This window comes from Myotis daubentonii, chromosome 5 (assembly GCF_963259705.1).
Source record: "Myotis daubentonii chromosome 5, mMyoDau2.1, whole genome shotgun sequence".
Lineage (NCBI taxonomy): Eukaryota > Metazoa > Chordata > Mammalia > Chiroptera > Vespertilionidae > Myotis > Myotis daubentonii.
Window position 1 is genome coordinate 55,287,536 of NC_081844.1, and position 15,421 is coordinate 55,302,956.

General features: G+C 38.6%; 1 protein-coding gene across 9 annotated transcripts in view; it reads left to right on the forward strand.

Annotated features, from left to right (window-relative positions):
• The window catches only part of SH3D19 (SH3 domain containing 19), a 186,178-nt gene that overhangs the window by 157,481 nt on the left and 13,276 nt on the right, over positions 1-15,421 (forward strand). For all 9 annotated transcript variants that reach the window (XM_059697862.1, XM_059697859.1, XM_059697858.1 and 6 more), the window contains 5 exons: positions 8,476-8,548; positions 9,746-9,876; positions 11,337-11,398; positions 13,321-13,523; positions 13,976-14,028. In XM_059697862.1, the coding sequence (XP_059553845.1) occupies positions 8,476-8,548; positions 9,746-9,876; positions 11,337-11,398; positions 13,321-13,523; positions 13,976-14,028 (522 nt within the window). The remainder of the gene's footprint in view (positions 1-8,475; positions 8,549-9,745; positions 9,877-11,336; positions 11,399-13,320; positions 13,524-13,975; positions 14,029-15,421) is intronic.

Below are 15,421 nucleotides of genomic sequence, written 5' to 3' on the forward strand. Positions count from 1 at the left end.
AATTTAAAATAAAATAGAAAGAAAGGTCTTCTTAAGGTGAATGGTTATACCCCTTTTGTAAACATAATTATCATGTTACCAATTAGAAGCTTTCATTAATAATTGGAATAGCTGAGGTATTAATTTGGTTCTTTTATGAATATTTTTCTCATCATATGACCTTAAACCTTTGGCTGCATTTTCTATACTTAAAAACAGAGTTGATGTGCTCTTACCACTTTGGTTTGGTTAACCTGATAAAATCTAAGACAAATAAAAATGGGGAGCTGTGGGGGTAAAGGGGGGAGAATTGGGAGGTATTTAAAAAAATAGGGAGCCCTGGCCAGTGTGGCTCAGTTGGTTGTGAGTCCTCCCATTCACCAAAAAGTCACCTGCCCAGTAGGGGTTGTACAGGAGGCAGCTGATTGATACTTCCCTCTCCTTTCCTCCCTCTCTGAAATCAATGAAAACTTGTTTTAAAAAATAGGGAGATCAGGACTGTTTGTACTTTTTTTTTACTGATTGATTTTTAAAGAGAGAGAAAAAACATACATTGACTTGTTGTTCCACTTATTCATGCATTCATTGGTTGTTTCTTGTATGTGCCCTGACCAGAGATCAAGCCTTGGCTTATCGGGACAACCCTCAACCCACTCAGCTATCCGGCCAGGGCCTGTTTGTACTTTTTAAACAATTGCATGACAGTAGCTTTTATCAAGAACAGCAGCTAATAATTTTATATTGTGCTACATTTCCATCATTGAGCCAGAAATTACTTTCACTTTAAGCCATATAGGGTTTTATAAAATTTTCCTTGGATAGATAAGAAAGACGAGTGTATTCATATATATATATTCATATTCATTTTATTTGATGACATTTTTAATTGCTAAAACCCAGAAGTATTATTTGGGTTAGGTTATTTAAAAATAATGCCTGATGTATTGTGCACTTACTATGGACCAGGTATTGTTCAAAGCACATTATGTATGTTAAATAACTCATTTATTCCTCACACCAACCCTGTGAGGTAGATACTACTATTATCTCTATTATACAGATGAAGAAAATAGTACACAGAGCCATCAAGTAACTGTAGGGGTAAAGGGGTGGAAATGGGAGATATCTGTAATACTATCAACAATAAAAAAATATATTTCATTTTATTTATTACTAGAGGTCCGGTGCACAGATTTGTGCACCAGTGGGGTCCCTCTGCCTGGCACGTGGGGATTGGGCCAAAACCAGCTCTCCAACATCCCCCGGGGGGTCCCGGATTGCGAGAGGATGGTTCTCAGGTGATGCACCTCAGAATCGCGCTCCCTCCTCTCTGGTTCCAGGTGCATCACCCGAGAACCATAGCTGCCAAGTCACCACAGCTCGGCAGCTGCTGCATTGAGCGTCTGCCCCCTGGTGGTCATTGTGCATCATAGCTACTGGTTGGGCGGTTGTACGATCAGGCAGTCACTTAGGCTTTTATATATATAGGGTTTTTTTTATTGATTTCAGAAAGGAAGGGAGAGGGAGAGAGAAAAACATCAATGCTGAGAGAAAATCATTGACTGGCAGCCTCCTGTACAGCCCCCACTGTGGATCAAGCCTGCAACCTGGGCATGTGCCCTTAACTGGAATCGAACCCTTCACTCCGCAGGCCAATACTCTATCCACTGAGCCAAACCAGCTAGGGCTAAGAAATATATATTTTAAAAAATAGGGAGCAAGGCTAGTTAATGGTGGAGCCAGCTTTTGAACACAGATCAACTGACTCTGAGCCTGTGCTCTTAACCATTATGCCATACTATGGAAATAGTACTTACGGTTCTTAGCATCGCCATGTAATGTCAATAAAGCATTCGACGAATCAAATTAATAAATTTAAAATATGGTATATTAGAGGAGTATGTCTCATTATGAAATAATTTCTTAAATCCTCATTCTTGCCAAGGCTACCTTGCCGTTAAGTTGCTAACCAGGAACCTGGGTACACTGGGAGCCCTGGGACTCTGGCAGAAATGCTAGGAAGCGTCAGTACCTAACCCCTCGCACTCTGCATCTTTGCTCCTGAGTGATGGAGGGGCCCAAGCAGCCTCTTTGCTTGTTGAAAGTGAGCTTGTGTGATCACATTCCCTGGGAATGCCTTTATATTGTAAAGGCCTCTGACCTGTATTCACCAGCCAAAACTGACCATGGCAGGGAACAGAGTCCCCCGGGCAGGGCTGGGTACAGATCTAAAAACCATTCTAAAATCAGACAGAGCTGAGTGAACCAGGAAGTGACTAGTCAGGCAATGAACTGGGTTTAAGTAGACGCTTTGTGGCAGAGAAGCTTTGTAAGATGAGATTCAAGGCAAATGAAGGAGTCGTTAGCCTGTAGAGGAGCTGCCCGCCCCCATCAGCCTTCAGAAGACAAAAGCCAGTGAAAACCCTTCCTCAAAGGCAGGTCTTGTATAGGCTGTGAGCTCAGGTGCTGAGTATTTATCCTTCAAGCACCAGGTGACTTGGTGGACCTTGTCCTATAGAATAGAACTTCCTGGTTCTAGTTGTTAAAGAGAACTTTAGGCCACATTTAGCTATAGGCTCAACTCCACACTCCCAAGGGCTGTCTCCATGAGAAATGGCAGGCCCCACTAGACCTGGAGCATGAGGAAGTCCGGTGAAGATTTTCCTGGAGAAGTTGTACTTTACACCTTCCAAATCCCCAAATGACCAGCAAGTTATGATGAGGGTTTTTTGATTGTGAATAATCCTTTTATTGGGTTATATTTAAGTTGTCTGTGCCTCATGGGATTGCCAATGAATACATTGTCTTGCAAACCCCGGAGAACTCTCTTGTAAGGTAAAATAGAGCTCTTTCTTTAGTGACAAGTGTAAAAAAATCACCAGCCTCTGTTATTACTGCTTTACACATTATTAAATGCTTTAGGCTCCAAAGATTAAAATGTGGGAAAAGTAATAATGTTTTATTAAATAATAATTGCTTCAGAGAGTGGTATTGTACCTTACAGCGTGGGGACGGACTTGTGCTGCTGAAGCAGGCAGGAAATAATTACTGGGAATGCCAAAAGGGAAAAGTCACTGGTAGAGTTCACCTGTCTCAGATGACGATTATCACCCCACTTGATGAACATCTTAGGAGCAGACCAAACGTAAAGGAATTAATATTGTACAGCCCTCATATCACCCATGGCAGCACATTTCAAAGAACTATTAATTATATCTCATCCTCAGGTTTTAGCATTTTCTTAACCAGAGTGAAAATTACAGTAGCATTTTATTCCATTTGAAGAATAAATTACTTCTAAGAGACTTGCCACTGCCTTGCTAATCACCTTGATACCCAGTGACTACCATGTGTTTTGCCTTCTTCATATCGTGCTGACTTACAGCAACCAGAGCACTCAGTCATTAATTTTCAACTGTGAGAGCCATTTATTTTTAAATAATGTAAAGATGTTTACTAAAGTGCCAGAGATTAGTTTCCCAGCAGAATGGATAATTATTTTAAAGGGGCCCCTATAAATGCTTAGTCTGCCATAAAAAAGCACTTCCCTTGTAAGATTTAAGTTTAGTGTAAACCTCATTTCTCTGATTATAGCTCATAAAATAATGAAATGAAATGTAATCCAACAACCTGAAGTTACAATTTAAGCCTAACAAATTTGTGGATCCTGGGAGAATACAGTGATCATCGAAGTTCATTTGTTTAGCAAGAAAAATGCCACTGAACTATGTTTAGAGGTATATTTTTAAAAGAGCTTTTTAAGTTACCCAGTTAAATTTTTGACTGTTATTTGATGTAGCAAACATGAAAAATAATATCTACCAATCATTTAATCTAAGTAAAGTATTTGGTTTCCCATTCATCCTAGTTTTCATAATCTAGTCCAATTCTTTCTTCTTAGAAGGCAGTTTATGTTTTGAAGTTTGCTGAGAAACTTAAAATTTGTATATTAGAGAGCAGAGAAGACACATGTTAAGCTAGTTGTAGCTGAGATACTGAAAATTCTAAGTATAATTCCCGTGGAGAAAGTTCTTCTATCACTCATTTTCTCTTTGTTTTGATCCAGCATTATCCCTCTGTCGGAGCCTTCCTTCCTCTCTCAAACACACTGGGGGGTAACCATGGGAGTTGGGCTGCCAAAAAGCTTTTCTTTAAGAAAAATAGAAGCTACATATATAATGCTTTGAACAATAAAGATTTAAGTTTTTTTTAAAAGGGAAGAAGGGAGGGAGGGAGGGAGGGAGGGAGGAAGGAAGGAAGGAAGGAAGGAAGGAAGGAAGGAAGGAAGGAAGGAAGGAAGGAAGGAAGGAAGGAGCTAAAAAGATGAGAATTCTTTTTTAACAGTCCAACTTTTTTTCCACATTAAACATGACCTCACTCATCTTGTACCATAGGCTTGCAGAGTTGGCCTCTGATGGCCAACTACATACAGTGATGCTCAAATGAAACCTCATTCAGGTTTCTGGTTCATGGCTAGCATTACATTCTTTAGAAAATAAATCTTACCTATTTGAAAGCCTAGTTCTAAGGTAAAGATCTCTGAAAATGTGCTATACTTTCCCCTATCTTAGTAAACAGAAAATATCTAATGCTGTTAGATGAGGTTGACTCTGCCGATCATGGGAAAAGTAGGAGATTGTTTACCTTGTTGCAAACACAGATTTGAGTTTCAGGGAGATGGGTTTCAGTTCCCCTCCCACCACCTTAGGTAGTTATCTCTAAACTGCATTTTTTAAATGTGTGAAATAGGTATGATAATTCCTCACAGAGTTGTTTTTTGAATTCATATATTATATATTCCATTTATATAAAAGTCCAGCGTAGGTAAATCCAGAAAGTAGATTAGTGCTTTGCCTAGGGCTTGGGGGGGGGGGGGGGTAAATGGGGAATGGCTGCTCTGATGTTGGTTGTACAATTCTGTGAATACAGTAAAACTATATACACTTTAAATGGGTGAATTTTATATGTGAATTATATCTCAAAAATGTTTTTAAAAATTAAATGAGCTAATTAAAGCATATAAGGTGTTTAACTCAGTGAGTAGCACAGTGAGTGAACAATGAAGGCTTTTATGACGCATTTGCATTAGCAGTTAGAGTCATATTAAAAAGAGCTTTGCCGAAACTGGTTTGGCTCAGTGGATAGAGCGTCGGCCTGCGGATTGAAAGGTCCCAGGTTTGATTCCGGTCAAGGGCATGTACCTGGGTTGCAGGCACTTCCCCAGTGGGGGATGTGCGGGAGGCAGCTGATCGATGTTTCTAACTCTCTATCTCTCTCCCTTCCTCTCTGTAAAAAATCAATAAAATATATATATTTAAAATAAATAAATAAAAATAAAAAGAGCTTTAAATTATATTAGATTTACCTAATGGTGTGGTCTGAGTTGTACTGACCTCTAGTGGCCAACCTTATTTAGCCTTTTCATCTTGCCCTTCACCTTCCAGACCAGGGTAATGAGCAGCATTCCTAGTGTTACCCATGCACTGAAGTCAGAGAGGGAAGTTAATTGGGAGGCACAAGTTAAGATCTCTCCTCTTTTATTCTCCCAGGCCTGGTTATGTTTAGGTTATTGGTTCATTTAGAGATTCATGTTTGTGTTTTGTGTGGGGTAGGCCTCTGATATCATTTATTTTCCAAATGGATAGCCATCTAGCCTAACACAATTTATTTACTTATTTTTTACTTTATATAATTGTTTATTTTTCAGTCAGAGTTGACATACAGTATTATATTACTTTCAACCCAATAATTAGACATTATTTAACTTAGTGATCATTATGACCAATAATCTCGTAACCATCTGACACCATACACAGTTATTAGAATATTTTTTACTATATTCCCTACCCTATACGTTACATCCCCATGACTATTGTGTAACTATCAATTTTTACTTTTTTTTCTAAATTTTTTTTTTCAGAGAGGAAGGAAGAGAGAGACACATCAATTTGTTGTTCCACTTATTTATGCATTTATTGGTGATTCTTTTTTTTATCCTCACCTGAGGATATGTTTTTATTGATTTTTAGAGAGAGAGAGAAACATGGATATGAGAGAGAAACATCACTTGGTTGCCTCCCATACAAGCCCTGACCAGGGATCAAACCCATAACCTAGATATATGCCCTGACCAGGAATCGAACGTACAACTTTCCAAAGCACAGATGACACTCAGCCAACTGAGCCACCAGGCCAGGACTCATTGGTTGATTCTAATGTGTGCCCTGGCACTGGAACCCTGGGCTCAGGGGCCTGGCGTGGGGCTGGGGCCCCACTCCCCAGGGAGGACCTCTATAGTGGCAATATCCTCCCAATTCTTATCTGCTACATGTGGGTGTAGGTTCAGCCCCTTCCACATCTAGACCCCTCCTACCAAATTCAAATTAAGTGGCTTCTTTGTATTAGTTATAGGATTTCTATAGGTTTCAGGTGGTTCTGAAGTTGGTTGTTCCATAGTTTAGTTGTAATTTTGATGTGGTTGTGGGAGGATGCGAGTTCCGCATAGACCTACACCGCCATTTTGACCGGATATTAGCCTAATACAATTTATTGAGTAGTCATTCCTTTTTTCCACAGACATAAATCAGGGGGGTGGGTAATGAAAAACATACATATGCACATATAATAAGTTATGTAGATAATTACTTTTATTTTTTAAGATTTTTAAATTGATTTTTAGAATAAGAGGAAGGGAAAAGGAGAGAGAAAAACATTGATGCGAGAGCAAAACATGGATTGACTGCCTCCTGCACTTCCCCACAGGTGATTGAGCCCAAAACCTGGGCACATATCCTGACCAGGAATCATACCAACAACCTGCCAGTGCACAGGATGATGCCCAACCAACTGAGCCACACTGGCCAGGGCATAAATAATTATTTTTTTAAAAGCCCCTTCAGACTTAAAATATGTCACAGTTTCTTTCTGTAATCCCTGAAATTCCCATGATGCTCATTTGTTTAGGGCAAGGGTGGGCAAACTTTTTGACTCAAGGGCCACAATGGGTTCTTAAACTGGACCGGAGGGCCAGAACAAAAGCATGGATGGAGTGTTGGTGTGAACTAATATAAATTCAAAGTAAACATCATTACATAAAAGGGTACGGTCTTTTTTTTTTTTTTTTTTAGTTTTATTCATTTCAAACGGGCTGGATCCGGCCCGCGGGCCGTAGTTTGCCCATGGCTGGTTTAGGGGAAAGTGCTGAGTGGCCCCTAAGAAAATGTCAGTGTTACTTTGTAAACTCATATAATAAACTGCCATTAGCCATTACTGTCTTGACCTAAATTGGTATTTCAGTTTACCTACCTTGAGAGAATGCAGCATGCCTCCACAGTTGCATTTTGGTTGAAAGAGCAGGTGAGATGTAGAAAAGATCTGAGCAGAGGTGCTGCAGGGAAATGGAGAAGAAGGTGGACCATTATCCACAGTGCAGTCTGATCAACTGGGTACATCATGGCCAGGTAGGGGCAGAGGAATAGAAGCGTGGGGATACCCCTGAGGGGACAAGAGTTGGGTTGAAGAGACAAAAAAGACACAAAAAATGTGCCTACATTTATTTCGCAGGTTTGCCAGTATTGAAGAGTTTTAAAATTGTAACTCCAAATAATATCCTTTAATCAGATTTGATGATGATGAAGGGATTATTAGCCTGTCAGTTTATATAAAGAAACTAAGAATTGGAGCTCCAGTGGCGCAATCGGTTAGCGCGCGGTACTTATAAGAAACTAAGAATAACAACTGCTTATTAATAAGAACAGGTCACTCTTCAGCTTTCTTCTCTCCTCTAGCCAATCTATGGCAGTTGGCTAGATGGTTAGAGAATATTGAATTCTCTTTGTTAACTTACTTAGAATTGTATTGAATAAACCATTCAGATTAAATAGAAAATCTAGGCCAAGCACTGGAGGTAGTGTTAGCTTTTAAATTAGAGAAAGCATTCAGTTAAGTGGCACTAAATGACGTAGATTTTACTTTTGTGAATTATACTTTTGTGAAAGTCATTAGCTCTTTTCATTAAAGGGCAAGCATATCAACTGCAGAACTTTCTTCTTTTCCCATCTTAATGAAGATACAACTTTTAAGGCTCTGTTCTTAAGATTTAGTCCTGTTCACAGTTTTAGGAAAAAGCTACTCCAGATAGGAAAAGAGATTAAAAAACAAAACAAACAAACAAAAAAAACCACTACTTCAGGGTAGAATAGTTCCTAGTGAAAAAAATTTTTATAGTTCAGTAATTCCATTTTGTTTTACTCTCATTGTTAAAAAATGCTGGAGGATATTATAATTGAGAGTTATTTGCTGTTCTCCCTGGGCAAGGAAGGACACATGCCTTTGCAACTTGATATTGATTCTCTTATTTGGCTCAACTGTATGTTTTGCATCTTGTACTCATATGTCAAGAGGATGCTAGTGAGGGAGGAAAAATTGGTCTCAGAGTGAATGTAAATCCAGCATCCATCCTGAATACTTCACTCACAGCCCTGTTTTCCCCCAAAGGATCCAAGCCACACTCAGAAGCCTGTTGACAGTAGTGCTCCTCATGCTGTCATTCTTCATGATTTTCCAGCAGGTAAGGACATAAATAATAAAGTAGTAGAGCCCTTAGAATCCAGGAGCAGGCATCCTCCTTAGGTTAATCTCTGAGGCCAGCCTTCTTCATTCTCTGCACAACAGAATCCTAGACTGGAGATGTCATCTTGTCAATCACCCACCTTCAGGAATGGTTAATTGTACCCAACCATTCCAGAAAACTTAGCTGGATACCCTTGCTTTTGAAACTCCCCATGAAGGAGAGAAAAAGAGGGTGTTTCCCTACACATGCACAAACAGCAAAATACCTACCAGTTGCAAACTTTTTACCTCTTTCAAAATAGTGGGTACCAATTAATAATTATAGTGAAATTATTTTAAATTTAATAAATGAAGTTCTTTTCTCCTAAGGATTGTAAAACGTACACATATAGCTCAGCTATTACTAATGAGATAAAAATATAATTTTTAAATCAACTTTTAAATATCTTTAATATCCAAGACTACAGATAAACTCCTGATTTATTTATAAGTTTATATATTATTTACTTGATAGACTTTTTAGTGTGAGTAAATTTACTTTCTAAAGAGTAGTATTCCCTTAGTTTAGCTGTTCTCAACCTGTGGGTCGCGACCCCTTTGGCGGTTGAACGACCCTTTCACAGGGGTTGCCTAAGACCATCCTGCATATCAGATATTTACGTTACAATTCATAACAGTAGCAACATTACAATAATGAAGTTGCAACGAAAATAATTTTATGGTTGGGTCACAACATGAGGAACTGTATTTAAAGGGCCAGAAGGTTGAGAACCACTGCTTAGTTAATATTTTGAGATTGCAATGATTTTTAAGCATGATTGAGAATAATAATATTTTACATTTATAAAACCCTTTCATAGTTCAATATGTATTCAGGAAAAGGTTTATATTGACACAGTAGGAATCATTAGCCAGCGCAGTGTTTGGGGTTTTTTGGTTTTTTGGTTTTTTTAACCATTTCCCATCAGTCAATGCATAATAAATGTATTTAATTTGATCTTAAAAGAGGAAGCTCATAACAGCAATATTAAAAAAAAAGATATGTTTAAGTCTATTCAATTAGTATAATCTGTTCTCAGAGTCAGTAGAACATACTGCCTCGGTGGACAGAAATAAATACTTTGTGCTCTGCTTTAATCAAATCAGCATGCAACCAGAATAATTTATCATACATAATTATAATTTTATTTTATAGAGCAAGTTGGTGATTTGAATCTCACTTCTGGAGAAATTGTTTATCTTCTGGAAAAAATAGATACAGATTGGTACAGAGGGAAATGTAGAAACCAGACTGGGGTATTTCCTGCCAACCATGTCAAAGTAATTGTAAGTGGGTCATGATTGTTTTAATTGGTCATATGTTCAGCGGGTTCTGTGTAACGTGCATTTTGGGAAAAGTAATCGGAAGCTTTGATTCTTGGGCTCTAGTTCTCTCTCTTCCATTGATTCATTTGGTGTTTGGAAAATTCAGAAAATAAAAGTTTTTTCAACTAGATAATGCTTAATTGTTAATATATTATAGGGGTCTAGAACTTAATTTCTAAATGCTATCTGAAATCCTAAGGTGAAAAAACACTATAGGTCAACTGGTGATCAGCTATTCTTGGAGGATTGTTAAGCACTTAAGAATATATGTTAATTATTTGAAAAATTTAGTAAACAAGACTCAAAAGGTACAAGATTATTCTGAAGGAATGTTCTCTGAGCTTACAGTACCACTTTTCTTTCAAGTACATTTTGTTTTTGATTCTTTCACTCTTTCATTCCATTTATTTCCATCATTTAGAAAAATATACTTGGGAATACTAAAGCACTAAACCTGTGTTTTTCTAATATAAATGAGTTTGAGTCTCTTGGATTACAAAATGTGGGCTTTAAAAATTGTCCAATATAAATATGCCCTGATATGTTGGAAAAATCTATCCACATTCACTAAATTAATATTAAGAACAATGTTAGTTTTAGCACCCTTCCTCATTTTTCTCCTACCCAATGTAACAGTATTTTTTAAAGCACAGTTACGTCACTCAAATAAATTACACTGAAACTGCCACATTATTGGTATAAGTATTATTTCTAAGCCTACAAGTTGAAAAAATTATTTTGAAATTTTGAGCTTTTAGAATTCATTAAGAAGTGCACTGACTTATTTAATATAGATCTCAAAGATTGAATATACTTTGGTCAAAAATTTTTATTACAACCTAGCTTCATTGAGCTTTGTAAGTGTGGTATTATATAACGTGCTTGCCACTTAGTAGATGCCCACTGAGTACTAATTCCTTTTCTATTCACATTGGTGGAAAAAAATATTCCAGAGTTATGAAAATGGAGAGTATCCACAAGTTTGATTAAAAGGTTTTATTTTGGGGTCCGGAAAGTATTGCAGAATTTTACCAACACTTTGAATATGCATGGCAGAGGTGCCAAGTGCCTGATGCCTAGTCTCTAATTTAAGTCCTCCTCATCTGAAGTTTCCAACTTAGGGGATATGGGATAGAGTAAATTCAGTCAGGGGTGGGATGATATTAATGTGCTTATTCCAGGAAATAAGAAATGGATTGGTTGGCTATTCAAGGAAGGCTGCCTCACAAGTTATGTGTGTGTGTGTTTTTAAAACCAAATTCTGGATTTCTTAACTTTGGCATGTATGGTACCACTTAACCAGTTAAACACCTGTCTAAACTTGTTAATTTCAATCATGTATTTTCTAATTTCCTAGCCTTAAATTCATCTTATTAAAATCTGAAAAAAATATAATGATTGCCTTGATTTGTCTTTACTAGATTGATGTTCCAGAAGGAGGAAATGGGAAAAGAGAATCAGTTTCATCTCATTGTGTTAATAAGTAAGTTTTATTTGTGTTCTTTTGCACAAAATGCAAAGGAGGTGACCAATCCTATATAATAAAAGCCTAATATGCAAATCAACTGAACGCTGGAACGACTGGTTGCTATGACGCGCATTGATCACCAGGGGGCAGACGCTCAACGCAGGAGCTGCCCCCTGGTGGTCAGTGTGCTCCCACAGTGGGAGCACCACTCGGCTGACTGGGCTGAGTCGCTCATAGGGGCAGGTCCACAGCTGCTCAGCTGACCAGGATGAGCAGCACTCCCACAGTGAGCCCATCCCCACAGGTTACACCCCCACCAGTGCACGAATCCCATGAACCAGGCCTGTTGTTATATCATAATTACCAAGCTTATACACTTCAGATGTGTGATTATTTATTCCCAGTGTGTCTTTTGATTTATGAGGAAAAGTGTACTTGTTTAAAAGCCATAGTGGATTAAAATGCTAATGAAAATTCAACGTGCTGGTACAAGCTGACCTAAGCAACTCCTCATATCAATACAGGACATGTAGACAGCACAAGGAGTCCACCTTGCTATTTCCCACCGCCTCGCCATGGCTTAAACAGAGACACTTTGTCATCCAGTGTAATGTATTTGGGCCAGCTGGTATTTATCTACTAACACATTTTTAGAAGGTTCAAAATTATTGTCATAGAAAATATTTAACCTTATAGAAATATGAACCCTACAAAAACAGCTAGACATTTTGTATTGTTTTGTTTTTAAGAGGAACTAGAAGAAACTAAATGAAGAGTTGAGTTGGAGGGGTCTTCCTTTATGTCTGAAGAATTAATGACCTTTCCATGCATCATTGTAACTTTTTTGTATGATTTAAAACACTGCCACGGTGCAACTTTATGTTCCAGTTAAATGAGCAAAATAATAGACTTCACTACTTGCTGAAGACTGTAAACCTGTCTTTGAATAGGTCAGACATATGTAGATGCTCCCTGAGGGCTTTAGAAAATAAATGCAAAGGTTACCACAAATAAGAAAACTGATGCCACAATAGTGGAATTCTATTTCAGGTTCAATTTTTCCTCCTACTTTTAAGCCATGTTTACTGTGTCAGCAGATTGGATCTGAAGTGGGCTCTCACAGCCCTCAGTCCATTGACCTGACTTAAATCAGAATCTGATTGGAGACTGTACCAACCTTTTCTTTTCAGGCATTCGCATCTCTTTAGCCTGTTGCTACTGAAACTTCCTTTCTAACACCTCAAACGGAAGGTTTGGTATTAAATCATGCCTTCCAGTAACACAGTTTTATCTCTTATTTTCAGTCAGAATTGCCGACCATTTAAGGATTGTTCTAATTATCAGAAATTAAGCCTTTTTTAAAGGAGATACAAAAATCATTTTTAAAACAACAGAGTTAGGTAAAAGATTAAGTATTATAAGATAATATGCCGAGTTTCTGTTTTATTCGAACCTTCTAATTTTGAAGATCATTCATCTATGTATACAACTCATGATTGAGTCAACATTGATTGTACATTGAGTCTGCCCAGCTGATGCCCGTTGCATTCTGTCATGGAAGTTTGATGTCTTGCCCTGAGATTCTTAGGGTTAGCACTCCTAAACTCAGTGCATTTATAACTGAGAGAGTTCAGACTGAGCCATGGATTACTGTGGTCCAGGAATACAAAGATGTAGAGACTGCTCATGAGACATGGCAGTGCAAACTGACCACCAGCTTATGGAATTCTGCGTGTCTCTGTGACATTGACTAGCCTTTCTAGGTGAACAGGTTCATATCTGAAAAAGTTTTTTCATGGAAAAGTTTAAATTATGTCTAGTATACCATGTTCCATAGTAAACACAGAATATTTATTGAAAGACTGAATGAAAGGTTTTAAAGCATTTTGAAAAAGTAGTACTCTCTAGTTTAACCCACAAATGTAATCTTTGTTCAGAGGTCCAAGATGTGGCGCTCAGTTTGAATATATTGGAGACCAGAAGGATGTGCTAAGTTTCTTGGAGGGAGAAAGTATTGTTCCTAATGAGTATGTGAATGAAGAATGGGCTGGAGGAGAACCTCGAGGCAGAACTAGGATTTCCCCCCTTAACCTTGTGGAACTCGCTGAGGATCAACCCACCTCTGGTACAAATGTTTTCAGTGAGTATAGAGAGTATCATTTTTTATCATATTCTGTCTTAATTGAAATAAACTAAATAATAGGATAGTGCTTGAGCTGCATAATAATCCATATTGCCATATTTTTTTAAGATAGAAAGAGAAATTATTTAAAAATGGTCATTTGTGTGGGATAGCTCTTATTGAAGTAATCTCTGAGAGCTGGTGTTGGTATTTTAGGTAAATAGCAATAGCCTCATATCAGAAATGGCATATGGATAATCATAGACCTTTAAACAGAAATGGGCTAGAGAGTATAACTAATGGTATCTTCCTTCACAGTACAAAAAAGGGAAAAAGCCCAGAGAGGACAGTGCCTGGTCAGAATTATGAAGAGACTGGTCTGCAACCCCAGACTTTTCACTCTCCCCTAAGGTTTTTCTCCAATACTATATGGTCTTTACATCTGAAGTTTTGACTTTTTTTTAACATAGGCACAAAGGTACCACTGAAGACCAAAAAAGAAGATTCTGGAGCAAATTCTCAGGTAGGCTGCTTGGATAGATAACTGTAATGAAAGCCAGGTTTCAACTCTGGGAAGGATATTAAAATTGTAATTATCAGCCCTAACCTGTTTGGCTCAGTGGATAGAGCATCGGCCTGCGGACTCAAGGGTCCCAGGTTCGATTCCGGTCAAGGGCATGTGCCTTGGTTGCCGGCACATCCCCAGTGGGAAGTGTGCAGGAGGCAGCTGATGTTTCTCTCTCTCCTCGATGTTTCTAACTTCTCTGTCCCTCTCCCTTACTCTCTGTAAAAAATCAATAAAATATATTTTAAAAATAAATAAATAAATAAATAAAATTGTAATTATCAGGAGAGAATGTTATAAAAGCATTTTTCAGTTCATATAGTAAATGTTTGAAATAAATACAGGGATGAGCAAAAGTAGATTTATATTGTGAGTACACAAAACACAGATTTTATTCTTGTATCATTATGTATTAACTAGAGGCCCGGTGCATGAAATTTGTGCACTCAGTGTGGGGGGGGGGGCGGGAGCTCCCCCAGCCTGGCCTTTGCCCTCTCACAGTGCAGGAGCCCCGCGATCGATCGCCCCAAAGAAGTAGGCCCTGCTCACCCATCCAGGGCTCCTTGATGGATTGCCCCAAAGAGGTAGGCCGGAACCGCAGGACCCGCCTCTGCACCGCGCAGACCCACAGGACTCCCAGGCCTTGCCACACGGAGCCACAGGACCCCCTTCCACACCACACACACAGCATCAAGTCCCCGCCCAACCACATGCGCACACAGCCCCGCCCGCCCATATGCGCCCACTACACACTCAGTCTCCTGGTGATCGCTCACTACGGCATGAGGGCGTCACGGCATGAGGGCATGACGACCACATAGGCTTTTATTAATAGGATTATTATATTATTTGTATTACAGCTGTAAACCCACTTTTGCCCACCTCTGTGGGCAAATGGTTAACATCTTTATTGCATATAGAGCTCATACAAATGGATTAGAAAGAAATGTAAACCCTGATAGAAAACGGGGGAAAAGACATGATTGGAGAATAGAAGAGGTAAAGAGATAGTATAAGTGGCTGATATTAAAAAATATTTAACCCTACTAATAATCAAAATGCCTTATAAAGCAATGATGAAATACCATTTAACTTATCTAGTTAACAAAGATTCAATACAACTCAACACTAAACAAATAATTATTTGAGTATTAAAAACAAGAAAGTACAACCCAGCTGGTGTGGCTCAGTGGTTGAGCGTCGACCTATGAACCAGGAGGTCACCAGTTCAATTCCTAGTCAGGGCACGTGCCCCAGCTTGCGGGCTGTATCCCCAGTGGGAGGCATGTAAGAGTAAGCTGGTCAATGATTCTCATCATTGATGTTTCTATCTCTCTCTCCCTCTCCGAAA